This window comes from Catharus ustulatus, chromosome 12 (genome assembly GCF_009819885.2).
Source record: "Catharus ustulatus isolate bCatUst1 chromosome 12, bCatUst1.pri.v2, whole genome shotgun sequence".
Lineage (NCBI taxonomy): Eukaryota > Metazoa > Chordata > Aves > Passeriformes > Turdidae > Catharus > Catharus ustulatus.
This window is the reverse complement of record NC_046232.1, coordinates 11912852-11927200: the sequence shown is the minus strand read 5'-3', so window position 1 is coordinate 11927200 and position 14349 is coordinate 11912852. Positions and strand designations below refer to the sequence as shown.

Genomic DNA, 14349 nt, shown 5'->3' with positions numbered 1-14349 from the left:
AAACTCCCTGATGTCTCAGGCAAAGTGCCTGCAGACTTCACTTGTTACTCAAATGCAGAACGCTGCACTGTTGAAGCAGAAAGGTCAATATTACAAAATAAGGTCTCACTTGTGGCACAGCAACCTCATGAAGGATCTTGTTCAGAACTGAGATCTTGAAGTGCCCTGGAGTACAGGAGCCCTCATCACTGATTTCAAGTGAGCTTTTGGCAGACAAGGAATGATGAGACATTCAACAGCACAGCTGAAGAGGACTGAGTCTTTTCTTCAGTGTTCTCAAAGGTTGGTTTTAACATTTGAAATTGTAAAAAAGAAAGTTTGTAATTCCTACATTTCCCCTATTTCTAAATAGTGCCATCTATGTGACATTACAGATGGCTCACAGAGGTCTACATTCAGCAAGAAAAATAAGCAATTACAAACAAATGCATCATTGATGTCTGCTAAGAACATAATTCAAGCAAGTTCAAAAGATTAAAACAAAACCCACGTGTTTTGTTCTCCCAGCTAAGGCCCTTCTCAAGATGGTTATCTACAGGAAGAAATTTTCTCCAACAAAAGCTTAATGTTCCAAGAACACCTCTGTTTCCCTTGGAGAAACCATGCAAGTTGGGGGTTTTTTAATTAAAATATTGATTTTATTTATGACTTAAACAAAATTTTCCCTTTCATTGTCACACTGCATAAAGGAAAAGCTTTAAAAGGTTGGGTGTTAAGAACAGGTGATGCTAACAGGATATTGGAAAGGCCCATGAGACTTACAACATTACGTAAAATGTATTTGCCCACTGATCTAATTGCTTACTAATTTTCAAATCTATTCCCACCAGATAACTAATGGCATTTTAAGCCCAGCTCCTGGCATTAAAAATACATTTATAGTTCCCTCCTAGCAGAAGATAAACAGCTGCATGGTAAAACTCCACATGTTAAGGTATCATTCTGGAGGTTTGCTTTATAGTTTTAACCAACCTATTGTGTTCCAAATTTAACTGAAAGAAGGAAGAAAAGGTAATGGGAAAAGCATTTGGGTGTGCAGTTTCAAACTGAGGGGAAGGCAAGTGCAGGGAAAATGTCTGGAATATTTGTGTTTTACAGAAGGACATAATGAAAGTGGAACTTAAGCCAAACCATATTTAGTAAAATATCAGAAGCTGTGTGTCTGTTTATCTCCCTCAAGAAAATACTACGTTTGTTTAAAAACAAGAAGTTATTCCAGCAATTAAGCCTGAATTTCCTTGCATACTTGAAAAATCATTCTAAAATTCAATGTATTTGAAAAGATATCAGAAACATTCTAAAAATGTTTGCATGAAAAAATTAACAACAATATGAAAATTAAAAAATATTCCTGGCAGGCACAAAGAAGCTCAGAATGTATGCACCATTCAGGTTTAGAGCAAGTTCTCTTGTCCAGGACAATCATCCAGATACTCCTGGACATTAGAGCATGTATTTCTTTGTTAATTTTTAAATGATGATTCATAAGTGAGGGCACATCCAGAACTGGTTCTAGTTCAATGGTGCTCATGTGTAGCCCCAAGGAACACCAACATGACCTAAGAACAGCTGAAGTGATTCAAACCAAGGAACCATCCAGTCTATCAGCTTCCAACAGCAGCCAATAACTGGTCACCCCAAAAGCACATCCAGAGCAAGAATGCTGCAATACTTTCCTAGACCCTCCTTCCCAGCCTGCTGGGGTTTATCCATTTAGTACTGTGAAGTGGATCTTCCCAGTACTCATCCTAAAATCCATGTAACTTCTACTCTGGCAGTACGGGAAGGAATGCCAAATATCATCATCATTGCATGGAAGAAACCCACATTTCATTGTTTTCAATCTCCCAACTGGTAGTTTTATTTAAAGGCACTCAGCTCTTACCCTGAAAACAGTTACCAGCTGATTACTGCCTAACTTTTCCACCCCGTTCATAAAGGGATCTGAACTGCATACAGTGCACCAGCACAGGCAAAACAGAAACTCCAAGAGTGATAGGATGGTAGTTTTTCATTTGTCTTACACCTCCCTTTCATGTAATTTCCTAATTTGCACTTAGTACTGTTAACTGCTGTTCTATGGAAACACTTACCTGAGAATTACCAGTCTACAGGAACATCTAATTTGTTAGTCACATAAAGCACCTTATATTCATATAAATAAAGTTTTAAATTAAGGAGGAAAAAAAAACAAAACAGAGCCTGTTCAAGTAGTCTTATCAGTTAGTGGCTTTAGCACATCCCCTACATAGCATACAGGGCACACAGCCCATCTCTCCAGGGTTAGATGTTTTCTCTGCCCTGCTTTCAACAGACGTGTTGATGAGATCAGCTGAAAGAATTCTCATATAATAATATGCTGCAGGTACCTGGCAGTTTACAACTAGGATATTACCTAGCAAGCAGACAATACTCAAGGCACTATTGGGTTTTTCAGCCAACATCCATGTTACTCAACCAGGGAACAGTTTAAAAGCATTTGAAGACTCAAGAAAACAAAACACCAAATGAGTAATGAGACCTTGAAATCATCTAATAAGAGAAGACTCTCAGGAGAGTAAGACAAATCATATATTAGCATATTTCATTTGTTATACATCCACAGAGAGCACTGAGCTTGTTCAGCCTTCTGATTCCACTACTACACCACAAGAGGCTGCAATAATCAGAAAGAAAAGAAAATGTCCATCAGAAGAGGTAAATCTGAATTTATCAGAACCAGGACCCATCCCTTCATGTGTCTCCATGCCAGTAGACAGCCTGGAACAGCCACGTATATAAGCAGGGAAATTGCAACAAAAACAAGGGGTTGGAGTGAAGTTAATTTCTTGCTGAATCAGCCAGCTGGGAATAAAGCCAGTTCCTGCAATCTTCTCAGAGCTTCAGCAAGGTGCAGGCCAGGAAAGACTTATTGCCAGAGACTGAGGAAACACAATCCCTCACTCTTCACATCCTGTGGCAGTGCTGGTGTCTCCATGTCACCTTACTTCATTGGTTCTGCAAGGCAGGAGATCAGGCCACTAAAACTCTCCTCTACACCTTGATTTACCATGCATGAGCCTCTACAGTCTTTTCACCTATACACACTGTAAATATTGCCCTGTTTTCCTTGCATGCACTAACAGGAGACTGCATCCTATAAATTTTAGGCAGCTTCAATTTTTGGCAAAGCACCTGATGACAGGAAATCCACCATTACATAAACACAGAAATACATGATTCTACATATAAACAAATATTCCACTTATTTAATGCTACAAATCAGCCTCATTAACCAGTTGGGACCTCCCACCAGGACACCAATGACAACTGTTAGCATACAGCAACAATCCAGTAACTGCAATCACAAATGCAGTTCTAATATTGTTTCACAATTTTGTTGAGCTAACTTGCATTCACTGTGTTTCTAGTGCATCCAGAAGCATGACAAACTGACAATTCTTGGAAACCGCATTTCTCAAAACAGACTGAAAATGTTGTTCCCATTTTCCCTCCGTAATGATGTTAAATCTAATAAATACAAAATTAGAAACAGAAATAACATTGTTGCTAAATACTTTATGTAATATGTTGTCTGGAAGGAATTTATTAGGCCAAGTTCTCAAAAACTGCCCTCACTTTATAAACACATGACACTTGTACTTGCACTTCTCAAATATTATCAAATATGCACTTGAGTACTAGAATCTACACACCAGAAACCTATTATTTCAAAAGAATTTTTAGGGTGAAAGTTCTGGTTTAATCAGCTAAATAGGATGAAAAACACTTAACCAGACTTTTTAGAAGTGCCTAAGGCACCTAATGCCTAGCTCCCATTAGGTTAATTGAAATTTACCTTATTTAAAAAAAATCCAGCTAAACACTTACCAATGCAATTGAGTACTTAACAGTGTTTGTGTTTAACGTCTCGGGTCTTACTGAAAGATACCAAAACAAAGACTCCACAAACCCTTCTGAAAACACTGCCCTATCTACATTAATTTATCACTCTTGTCTGGCTGTCATCATCCAAAAAGGAGGTCATAGAACTGTCCTTTCTCCTACAAGTTGGAGTGAGGGCATTCTGAAAATCTGACCCTGAAACGCAAGAGCACTTGACAGTTTGAAGTCTTCAGCTAATACCAAGTTCTCCCCTTACAGGAAAGAAAGTTATGTGCATGATTTCAAAACCTAAAGGAGTTATTGTCTATCACTGACAATAAAGTGAGTGCACAGAGCAGAACAGAACTGCAGTGCTGCTCCTATGTGGGTCTGAGTAGTCTCTCTGGAGTTGCCATGGCTATATCCAATGTCCTTTCTGGAATGCTGCGCTCACTATCAAACTGTACTTCAAAAACAAACCCATTCTTTCACCAAGCAGAAACTCTCCCTGTTTTGCAGAGATTTTGCCTAATAAGAATGACAGTGGAATTGTTCAAGTGTGACTGTGTTGGACTGTTCACAGCCACAGAATTATGATCAGTATTATTAACTGTATAAAACAAAATAACACACAGATTTGACTGAAGTACTACATTTGCACATGATATAACTTCTACCTGAGATCACTTGCACAGACTTAAAATACCAACAGCCATAGAGGCACAACTACAAATCTGCTTCCACTACCACTGAATTCACTTCACTACTTGATTTCAAGCCATATTGGAGCTCCTGGGGATTCAGGTGAGCATAGAGAAATGTTTAAAGAAAAGCTGCAAGCCCCAAAACTGAACATAAAGACAAATATGTGGGCTTACAGGTTATAGAAGTAACAGCAAATAAAAAGGAGTCCATTTTTAAAATGTACGTTCTTTTGAAGCAAAATGTGTAATTTTGGATAAATCTTGAATTCTGGGTGGAAAATAAGAGCTTTGATATCAGTACAATCTTGTACATTTTCTGTGATGCAAAGGCAGGAATGGAATTTGGTGCACTGTACAAAACTGCCACCTCAGTGCTGTTTATGCCCCAATTTGGTAAGGATTTGAAGGATGCAGCTGCACCAAGCAGACCTGAATGAGTAATTATCAGTGACTAAGTATTCAAGTGTCTTCTAAACCAAAATCATCCTAGAGCCATTCCTTCCTTTCTTGACTACTCTTTCAACAGAAATTAGAAACCACTGGCAGTTGTTGGAAATTATTCCTATTTTTGAGGCTTCTCTAAGCATACCAGACTCTTGGATATCTGGTTTTGGAAACAAAAATTTGCAGCCCTACACACAGCCCTGATCTGAGAATTTCTGCCCAACTTTCAGTGTAACTTCATGAGAAATAATCATCATAAAAAATAACTTAGATAGTAAAAGGGTGCCTTCGTTGATGACATCTGTACTTTTCGTCCTCTCCCATAGCTGACTTTTAATTTTTTATGACACATTTTAAAAAGTAAGTATTCATACATAGTTTGTGTCTCAAGTCACAAGACACATGCATCAACTTTTCAGGCAATTCCACTATTGGATTGTAAACTGGGGGCAACAGCAGTTCAGATTCTATGAGCACTGGCTGAGCAATCATTATCAGTCATAAATTTCAAGCATGTTCAGAAACTTAAACATAAGTTTTCTGGTAATGCAGTCACTGAGTTGCAACCTTGTCAATAGCAATGAATATTTTAAGTCAGAATACTTGTACAGAGTCTCATATGTGTTATTTGTCTTTAGAAGCAGCAACTCAATCTTCACACTAAGAATAAAACCACAGGCCTGAGGCTGATGGCAAAACTCCAGATGGGTGCAGAATTGGCACCTGCCTACAGAAACAGAAAACTGCTTCAGATTTAACTCAGGACCTGCCAATCTCACCCTGATATTTTCTGATCAAGGTTACTGGAGACTTGTATGCCATGTAGTTCATAATCTATTTTCTGGACATCAGTGTGCAATACATTCAGTGGCTGTAAATAATCCAAAGGTTTTCCACAAAGATGGTCTCCAAGTCCACTATGTCATATAATGGACATCAGATTTTTGGCCTGCAAAGCTCAGCCTTAAAGACATTTACTATGTTGGTAGTTTTTGGCAGATTGGTTATGGCAGAATCATTTTGAAGACAATAATGTTTTCAGTATGTATATCCTTCATTTCCAAAATATCACAGATAGTTAGAAAAGACCATAATGCAGGCGGGGATTGCAGGAACATAAATCATGGAAGCAACCAACAGTTTATTGAATGAATTTATGACCTATGAAACTTTCCCTTCCATAGAAATCAAGACCTAATGCTTCTTAAATATCCAGACATGGTGTCTTTGCTCTTACTCCCTCTGCACACATTACCAACCCCATGGTCTTTGGAGGCAGAATGCACTGACTTGTAGAGGGTTTAATTTGGACTACAGGAACTTAAGAAAATATCAGCTTATTCCTGATTTGAAAACAACATACCAGAGAATACATCTAAAATGAATCCATGTGTTAAATTCTTGATATATATTTGCCCATACAAATCTGCTAGCCATCATTTCTTCCTGCCAGTAATCCATTAGTAAGACTATAAAGATATACAGTCCCACATACATATCATAACAAATACAATAGCATCTAGCTGAATGGTGTAATAAAATATCATCACAAGGTTAAGAAAGAGTTGATTACCAGGCTGAACATCCTGCCTTTTCAATTACCAATATGAAGCAATGTGTACTCAAGAGATCACTTCAAAACAGCAGAACTGGGCTTGGACACTTCTACTTTGCTAGCTTAACCATCTCCTAAAATCTGCAGAATTAATAGCTCTCCTGCTACAATGTAAGGAAAAATGAGGAGCCTTTTAAACAACATTTAGCAATAAATTCAAGGCTAGGGATGTAGTTAACATTCCCAAATACACATAATCTGTAGAATACAGTAACTTGTTTGGATACAGTCATCATTTAAATCTTTAAAAACAATGAGTTATTCCATGTTGCTGCTACCATTTGATAGACGAGTATCTTGTTTGTTTTCAAGAAAAACATACATAGGTAATCTGATTGCATTACCACTGGCTTTAGACTAATGCAGTTCCATTAATTTCATTTATATTGGCACATACAAGAAAAGGTCAGCTCTGTACTTGCAAAAGAACACGGCCAAGCCTTACCCATAAGTGATCTCTTCCTGAGTGATTTATGTCACTGCTCTTGGTCACAGAGCAAATTTAGCAATCAGGCAGCTCAGCAACACTCAGGGGTAAACTATTCCCTGGGTTATCCTGGGAAATCTAATTTACCTACTAGTATAGCAACTAATTTGCCATTGGCAAAATAATTTTGTCAAATTTGAGACACAGCACAGCTGCTAGGGCAGAGATAATTATGGAGCCCAGCTAAACACCACACTGCTTGTTACCACACTGTGGAGAATCAGAAAGGACTCCTATAACCAAAGTTAAGTTCCATTGCTTCTCAGGAACAGCTACCTCTTTTTCACAACTTCTCATGTTAAAGTTTTCTTTGCATTACATTCATACCACATTCCCACCACATTCTTTTTAAATGGTCATTTTTTCTTTCTGTACCTGCCTCAAGCAGGATGAAATTAATCAATTGCACATAAGTGATATGACATAGACTTGTGACCTTGCCCAGCATCCAATTGTTTCTAATTGATTAGCTCCAGACATACGCACCTTAATAGCCAAAAACAACAGAAGTGGAAGTTATGATACAATATTAGGGTAAAATGACTGTGTGTGGTCCATTTAGTATGGCCCCAAGCAACCAATTAAAGAATTAATGGTTATTGGATACCAAAAATGTTATTTTAAATAATATAAAATACCTTTAATGTGTCTAAAATTGTGATTAAACACCTAAAACTTAGGAGCAAAAAGGCCGCCTACAAGATTGGGGTTAAGTGCTAATGACTCAAATATGCCAAACAGATTACAGTATTTTAAAGGACAATCAAGACCATAAAATTTGACCTGCACTGAAGTGTTCATAAAGCTACTCACAATAGCCAATTGATTACTACAATGTGTTTGGGTTGTTTTTATTATAAAGAGACAAGTGAAGCTATGCCAAACCATTCGTGGAGAAGAGGAAACTATGCCACTACTGGTTCCAGCTCTGCAATAAGAAAAATATGAAAGAAAAAATACAAGAAAAATACTTTAAAGGCAAAAAAATGGTCCCTTCATAACCAAAAGGCACAAAAACAAAATTAACATTTCCCTCCTCTGAGCTTCTATTCTCATCTTGAACAGAACTAGTAAAGGAACTTCACAAACTATTTTCAAGTGTTTTATAGGGCTGGCTATTACAGCATCACTCAACTGAACAGGCACAGCAAATCTGTAACATTTTTGTCCTTGCAATAAGAAACATGCAGGCAAAAAGCAGATCCCACTCTGACCCTATCTGCTCAGACATGCATTGAATGCACTGTGTTTTACTGCACAATTAATACAGATGCAAACTTTTACTTTAATGGAGAGTTCTTCACTTAAGTAGCCAGTGTACTCATTAGCAGCAACCATAATCCTCAGAGAGGAGGTGTTCATCACCTGCCAAATCACTCAGCACTCGGCATTGGATAACGATTGGATGAGGATCATTTCCACTGCCTTGAATCTCAAAGTCTACCATAAAATAATTACAGCTTAATCAGCTGTCCAGTACACTCTCCTCAGTTCTTCATACTCCTTTTTGATATCACTTTTGCCTGCTGTATTGTTCTTCAATTCAAATTCCTTCAGGATGTATGTTTATATACTGCCCAGTACATCAGGCTCCACTTTTCAGCACTGCAATTGTACAAACAATACACAGTAACACTGATTTTATTTAAAGACTTTACTTCTTTGTTGAAAACTGTTACAGTGCTTCAAAGAAAGATTCTTACTTGTTAAAAAAAATCTGTTTATTTAGTCATCTTTTTTTAAGGATTTATTGGATTTATCTGTATTTAAGATTGAGGAATCCTTGAAATATTTTGTGCTGTGGGAGAATCAGGATCGAGAATGACATGCTGTAACAACATCACAGCACACCAGCACACCATATTTCTTTAAATACTCACCTCTTGGAACTGATTAAGCTCATGTGTCAGGCAATAGATCAGATGGCAGCTATGGTTTTTCCTCCATGGTTCCTGTACTCATTGAACACTTGGACCAAAGGTCTTTTTGGGCACCTTCCCTGCCTTCCTACTTCCAAACGCTTTAGATGTTTCTACCCAGGTATTTCTATAACCTTGTCACTTACAACACCTTAACATTTATCAGGTGCTTGAACTCCCAGGGGCAAAGAGCAGCTGTGCTGCCTAGAAAGACCCATGGCATTACACAACTGGCAAGATCTCCCTTTGGTCCCCCTTTAGTAAAGTCAGGTACAATATACTGAGCAAAAGAGAGAATGTTCATTTCCCACATGGACGTCTTTGAAAGTTTGGCAAAAGGAAAACATTCTCATTGGGAGATTTTTAATTAGAGAGCAGCTCCTTCAGCAGTTTTCTGTTTTAAAACAGTAATGCAAAGTGTGCAGCAAGATCACCTGATACAGCACCAGGAATGACAACAGCAACGAGTTCATCACCTACCTGTAGGTGAGCACAGAGAGCAAAAGCAAGCCAAGTGATCTCCCAGGACAGCCCAGCGGCTTTAGGGCTGGCCATCCTCATGCCTTGGGGCTCTGCTGAGAGAAATTGTTTCAAGTTACAAACAAAATCAAGTGGACTCCGCCAGAATTTCAATGACTAAAGCAAACTGGGCCGGCCGCTGGAAGCGGTGCAATGCAAACACCGGAGTGCTGTGCTGGCCAGAGCAGCGGCGCATGCCATGAGCACAGCCTGCAGGGACAGGCAGCTCCAGCTTGGGCACAACGACCAAAATGAGAGATTCAGGGAAGCCAGCAACAGTGGACAAGCTTGATTATCTCCTGAATGTAGGAGAATTTTCAAATTGGGAATCCTTCCCATCTTGATCTCTAGAAGGTAAAACCCAAGGAGCATAAGATTTCTGATGTACTTTCCAGCACTCAAAGATGAAAGCCCAGCCCTGTGATTTCAGCAGTCATTTGCACTGCCTTGAAAGCTCAGAGACTAAACAATCCAGGCTTAATCAGTTTAGGAAAGAAAAAAAAAATCCGTCAATTTAGTGATCATCGAAATTACAAGACCAGCATGGGCTTGTCAATTTAAAATTACCCAAAACCCCATCATGTAATAATATTACTAATTCTGTTAATTCCATGTGTCAACACCCCTTATAGCCTTAGACTATCCCACACTAGCAGAGTGATCTCAAAACAGTGCAAGTTTCATAAGTTTCGTGCATCCACACACATACACACACACAGCCCTCCCTCCCCTCAGCCACCACCCCTCAAGTTTCCCAAGTCCCACAGTGAATGCAAACTTCTTCAAAGTGTTCCTTTCTAAAAAAGCAGGCATCCCAAAGGAAAACCATCTATCCGAACAGTTCTTGCACCTGTTCAGCTGAACATAATTAAGATTCCTTACAGAAAGAAGCGTTTTATTCCCTCCCTCCACCAACATCCTTAAATTCCCCTACCTCCCAAAATCATTAGCACTCCTGGACGCTTTTGTCAAAGTATCAACTATGACAATAAAAGAAGGAAGACTTATTTTCCCCCTCGTCCAGGCACGCCGAGAGCCCCAAGTGGCCGAGCACAGCAGGCTCGGGTCTTTCCCAGGTACCGGTGCCCGGGCTCCCGAGCACCCTCCGGACACTCCTCCGGCCGAGGGACCGGCGGGGGGGCAGACGCTCAGCCGTGCCCTGCCCTGCTCGCTGCCCTGCTCACCCACCTGGTGCGGCCGCCGGGGAGCGCGCAGCGGGGCCGGGAGGGCGGCGGGGAGCGGGCCGGGCACGGCCGGCGCACGGCACAGCCTCGGCTGTCACGGCACCGGGGATGCAGCATCCTGCCCCGCCAGCCGCGGCCCCTCCCTCACGCCAGGCTCCAGCCCACCGCCGCGCCTCAGCCAAGGTCCTACAGGCTGCTGGCAGCGGGCCGCCCCCGCCCGCCCGCCCGCCGCAGCCCGGCCCCGGCCGGAGGCGCCTCCACCTGCGGCGCTGGGCCCGGCTCGGCCCGGCCCGGCCCCCGCTCCCGGCTCGCTCGGCGCCCCCCGCGCAGCCTCTGCCTCCCCGGCCAGCCCGAGCGGGCGGGCGGCCAAGCGGGCCCGGCCCCCCCGCCCCGGCTGCCGAGGCACTGGCGACGCTCCGATGTCGGGGGCCGAGACCCCGGCAGCCCGGGACCAAGCGGTTCGTCTTCCCCCGAGGGGCAAAAGCTACCGTGAAGTCAGCCCCCGAATCTGATGCAAAGCAGCTTCCAAAACCACAACCATCCTGTGTCTCATCTGCAAGTAACTCTCACTATACAGCTGCAAATCTGCTCGCACACCGAGTAGGTCTTTAATCATGCTGCCCTCTACAATATTTTTAGGTTTCCTACTGTAAATCTGACGAATATGTCTCGTACGACAGCTTTGCTCTCGTTCCCCCTCTGAGCTTCGTGCTGCTAAACAGGAACGCCAAAATCCTCTACCTTTGCACTACGGCTTCCAGTGATGTTCCAGGCTTTCGTCGAGTCCGCTAAGAGCAGCACGTAGAGAAAGGGCTCTGATCCCTGCCACTGAAGTTAAAAATATGCTCCAGTGAACTAAACATAACCGATGAAGAGTTTGTTCAAATATGTTGCACTGGAAACTTTTCCAATCTGTTTAGGTTTCTCACCAGGACGGGAAGGCGCCTCCTCCATGGCTGGGAGCAGAGTGCCCTCTGCTGAGAGCAGCCTGCAGAGCTCGGGGCCGGCAGAGCCCGGGGCCGGCAGCCACGGACACCGCGCTCCGCCAGGGCAGCGAGGGGACCGCGGAGACTCCAGCGCTGCCTCCTGTGCTGAACTCACACCGCGCGGACACCTGGGGCAAGCTGCTCTTCCCAGTCTGTACATCGCGATAACGGGCTGCGTTACAGGCAAGAGTGCTGCTAAGGACCCGGTCTCTATTTTTCTAGTACCGCTCAGCTGAAAGTGTATCAGCTTCCTGGAAGGGCTGGTTTTGCGTCCATTTCAGTTGCCACAGTTACTTAAAGTCCTTTCACTATCACATCTGTTATAACCCTGCAAATATTATCTTCCAAAATTATATACCCATGCAGGTGGCATATACTTCAGACTTGATCACAGGTCATTTTAAAGCCAGAATTTAGTCATTAGATAACCTAATGTACAAAAGTACATTTTCCTCTGCCAAAACCATGGACATGAAGCTGACCCTCAAGACCTGCCATCTTCTTAGGAATGTACTCAGCTGGCACCACCCTTACTAGAATATCTTTTCTCTTGTAATTAATATATGCAACCGTTACAAACGTTTGTCCATCTGCAGTAAATTTAAGTGCAGAAAAGTTGTGTACTAGAAAGCAGCCTAGATTAGCTCACATCAGATTCAGCAACTCAAGCGAGGCTGCAGTTTATACACACACCTAATTCCTCATGTGATCCTGGTCCAGGTTGGAGATTCTGAGTTTTTACAGCACATAAGAAAATAGACATAAGCACCCAGAAGCATTAGTCCCAGGGAGATTTCAGAAAGCAGCATTACAGTAAACAACAGAAGTGCCTTGTGATACCTGCCTTTGAAAGCAGGATCAGGAAGGTCTTACCTCAGCTGCTGAAATAACTTAAGTTTCGTTAATTCCATTCTCCCCCATAATCCATAGGTCTCATTATGTTACATTGAAATCAATCTTTTTGAAAGGAAGAGGAGCGCTCAGAAAATAACAGTATTTGGAGCATAAAAATAGCCTTAGCCTACTACTAGAAACTACACTGGATTTTGAACAGCACTTTCCTATGTGAAATCAGGGAATTTTCCTATGTGACTCTCACTTTTATGAAATGCTGATTTGTGTTCTCATTTATCCAATTTAATTTCTTCACCTCAGCCTCACTACACACTCCTGCCACTTTACTCTTTTCTCTCCAAACTTCCAAGAGAATCTGCAATTTTGACTCCTGTTGAAGGTCCTCATAACCTCTTCTGCTGAGCCAAGCAAAAACAGAATTAAACTCAGGTGTCCAGGCAAGCACTTCAATATTCACAGCACCTGCAGCTCCATAGCAGACTCCTTAATACACATCCTAAAGTTAAAAGGCCACAAACTGAAACATTCTGCTTGCCTAATTTTCATACCTGGAGAAGTTTGTCAGCAATTTTGCAAAAACTAATTAACCACTTGAGTTTAAAACAAAACATCATTCTCTAAGGAATGATTTGACTTCCTTTTTGCTTACCCTGTCTTGTCTGTATGGATTACAAACTCTTCAAGGCAGAACTTCTGTTCTTTGACTATTACATTATGTTTGCACATCCCTGGTCCAGTGTCACACGCTGTAGGTATTACCTTAGTAGCAGTTTTTACCACACAGTCTGTTAATTCCCACTCATGCCACATTAGCCCAGCAGTCAGTATAAGATTTTTGAATAACAAACTCTAGCAATGCTATTAACACTCAGATATATTTGCCTCTTGCTTTTAGCAAGGCTTTTTTATTCCACATGTGTTTTGTTCTTGCTGGTCTCTAAAATACACATAATTTAAATTACATGGAAAATGACAACTCTAAAGCCTCTACTGTTCATAAAATTGTGAAATATGGACATTTGCACTTATTATTTCATTGAACACATAACAGCAATGTCATCCATCTGTACAGCTGGCATGGGCTCTCATGAAGAAAAGGGTTAGAAATACAATGGTTTTATCCTTTGTTTTACATAAACTTAAGACCATGTGTCTTCACTGTCAAACATAACCATGAAATATCCTGCAGTTTCTTGATTTATGGTCAATTGTAACAGAAAATTTCAACTTACACTTAACAGTACAGGCAGAAGTGGCAGAGAAAAAAGATTCTGCAAGGTATAGCTGCCAAAGGGCCAAATGGAAAAAAATTAAATCTCCGGTCTGGCAAACCAAAAACCTCTGTTAAATCACATGATAACCACCAAATTTCACTCCTTGAACATTAATAGAAAACACTCATATTTAAAAGAGAAGCCAAAGACTTCTCTATTCATCTTTGTCCTGAAATGGAGATAGACATACCTCTTCAACAGAGTCCACTTATATATAATTATTTCCCCAAACCAAATTCAACTACACAAATCTGATGATCATGGGGCCATTCTTTCATCACAACAAAAGTCTCTACTACTCAAGAGAAAATACGTTTGGCTAAACTACAAATTTAAAACCATTGAAACCGTGCAGAACAACATTTGGCTCATAAATCAGCATTCTGAATAACATATAGCAAAATTGGAAGTATCCTGCAGAGGCCCCAGGCAGAAACTGCATTTTGGTTCAACATCTCAAAGTTATCAGTAACAGAGCTGCACCTGATTGATTAATGA

At 41.1% G+C, this 14349-nt stretch overlaps 1 protein-coding gene across 6 annotated transcripts in view; it reads right to left on the bottom strand.

Moving 5' to 3' along the window:
* The window catches only part of ADAMTSL3 (ADAMTS like 3), a 174694-nt gene extending 163056 nt beyond the window's left edge, over nucleotides 1-11638 (bottom strand). Inside the window, exons 1-2 of one of the 6 annotated variants that reach the window (XM_033071114.1) lie at nucleotides 11478-11638; nucleotides 9514-9608 (exon numbers count right to left, since the gene is read on the bottom strand). In XM_033071114.1, coding sequence (XP_032927005.1) covers nucleotides 9514-9594 — 81 coding nt within the window. In that variant the 5' untranslated portion in view covers nucleotides 9595-9608; nucleotides 11478-11638. Of the gene's footprint in view, nucleotides 1-9513; nucleotides 9665-10740; nucleotides 10786-11224; nucleotides 11294-11477 lie in introns of those variants that run through there. The other 5 variants (XM_033071111.1, XM_033071113.1, XM_033071112.1 and 2 more) reach the window with 5 other exon arrangements.
* Between the last annotated feature and the right edge of the window lie 2711 nt (nucleotides 11639-14349).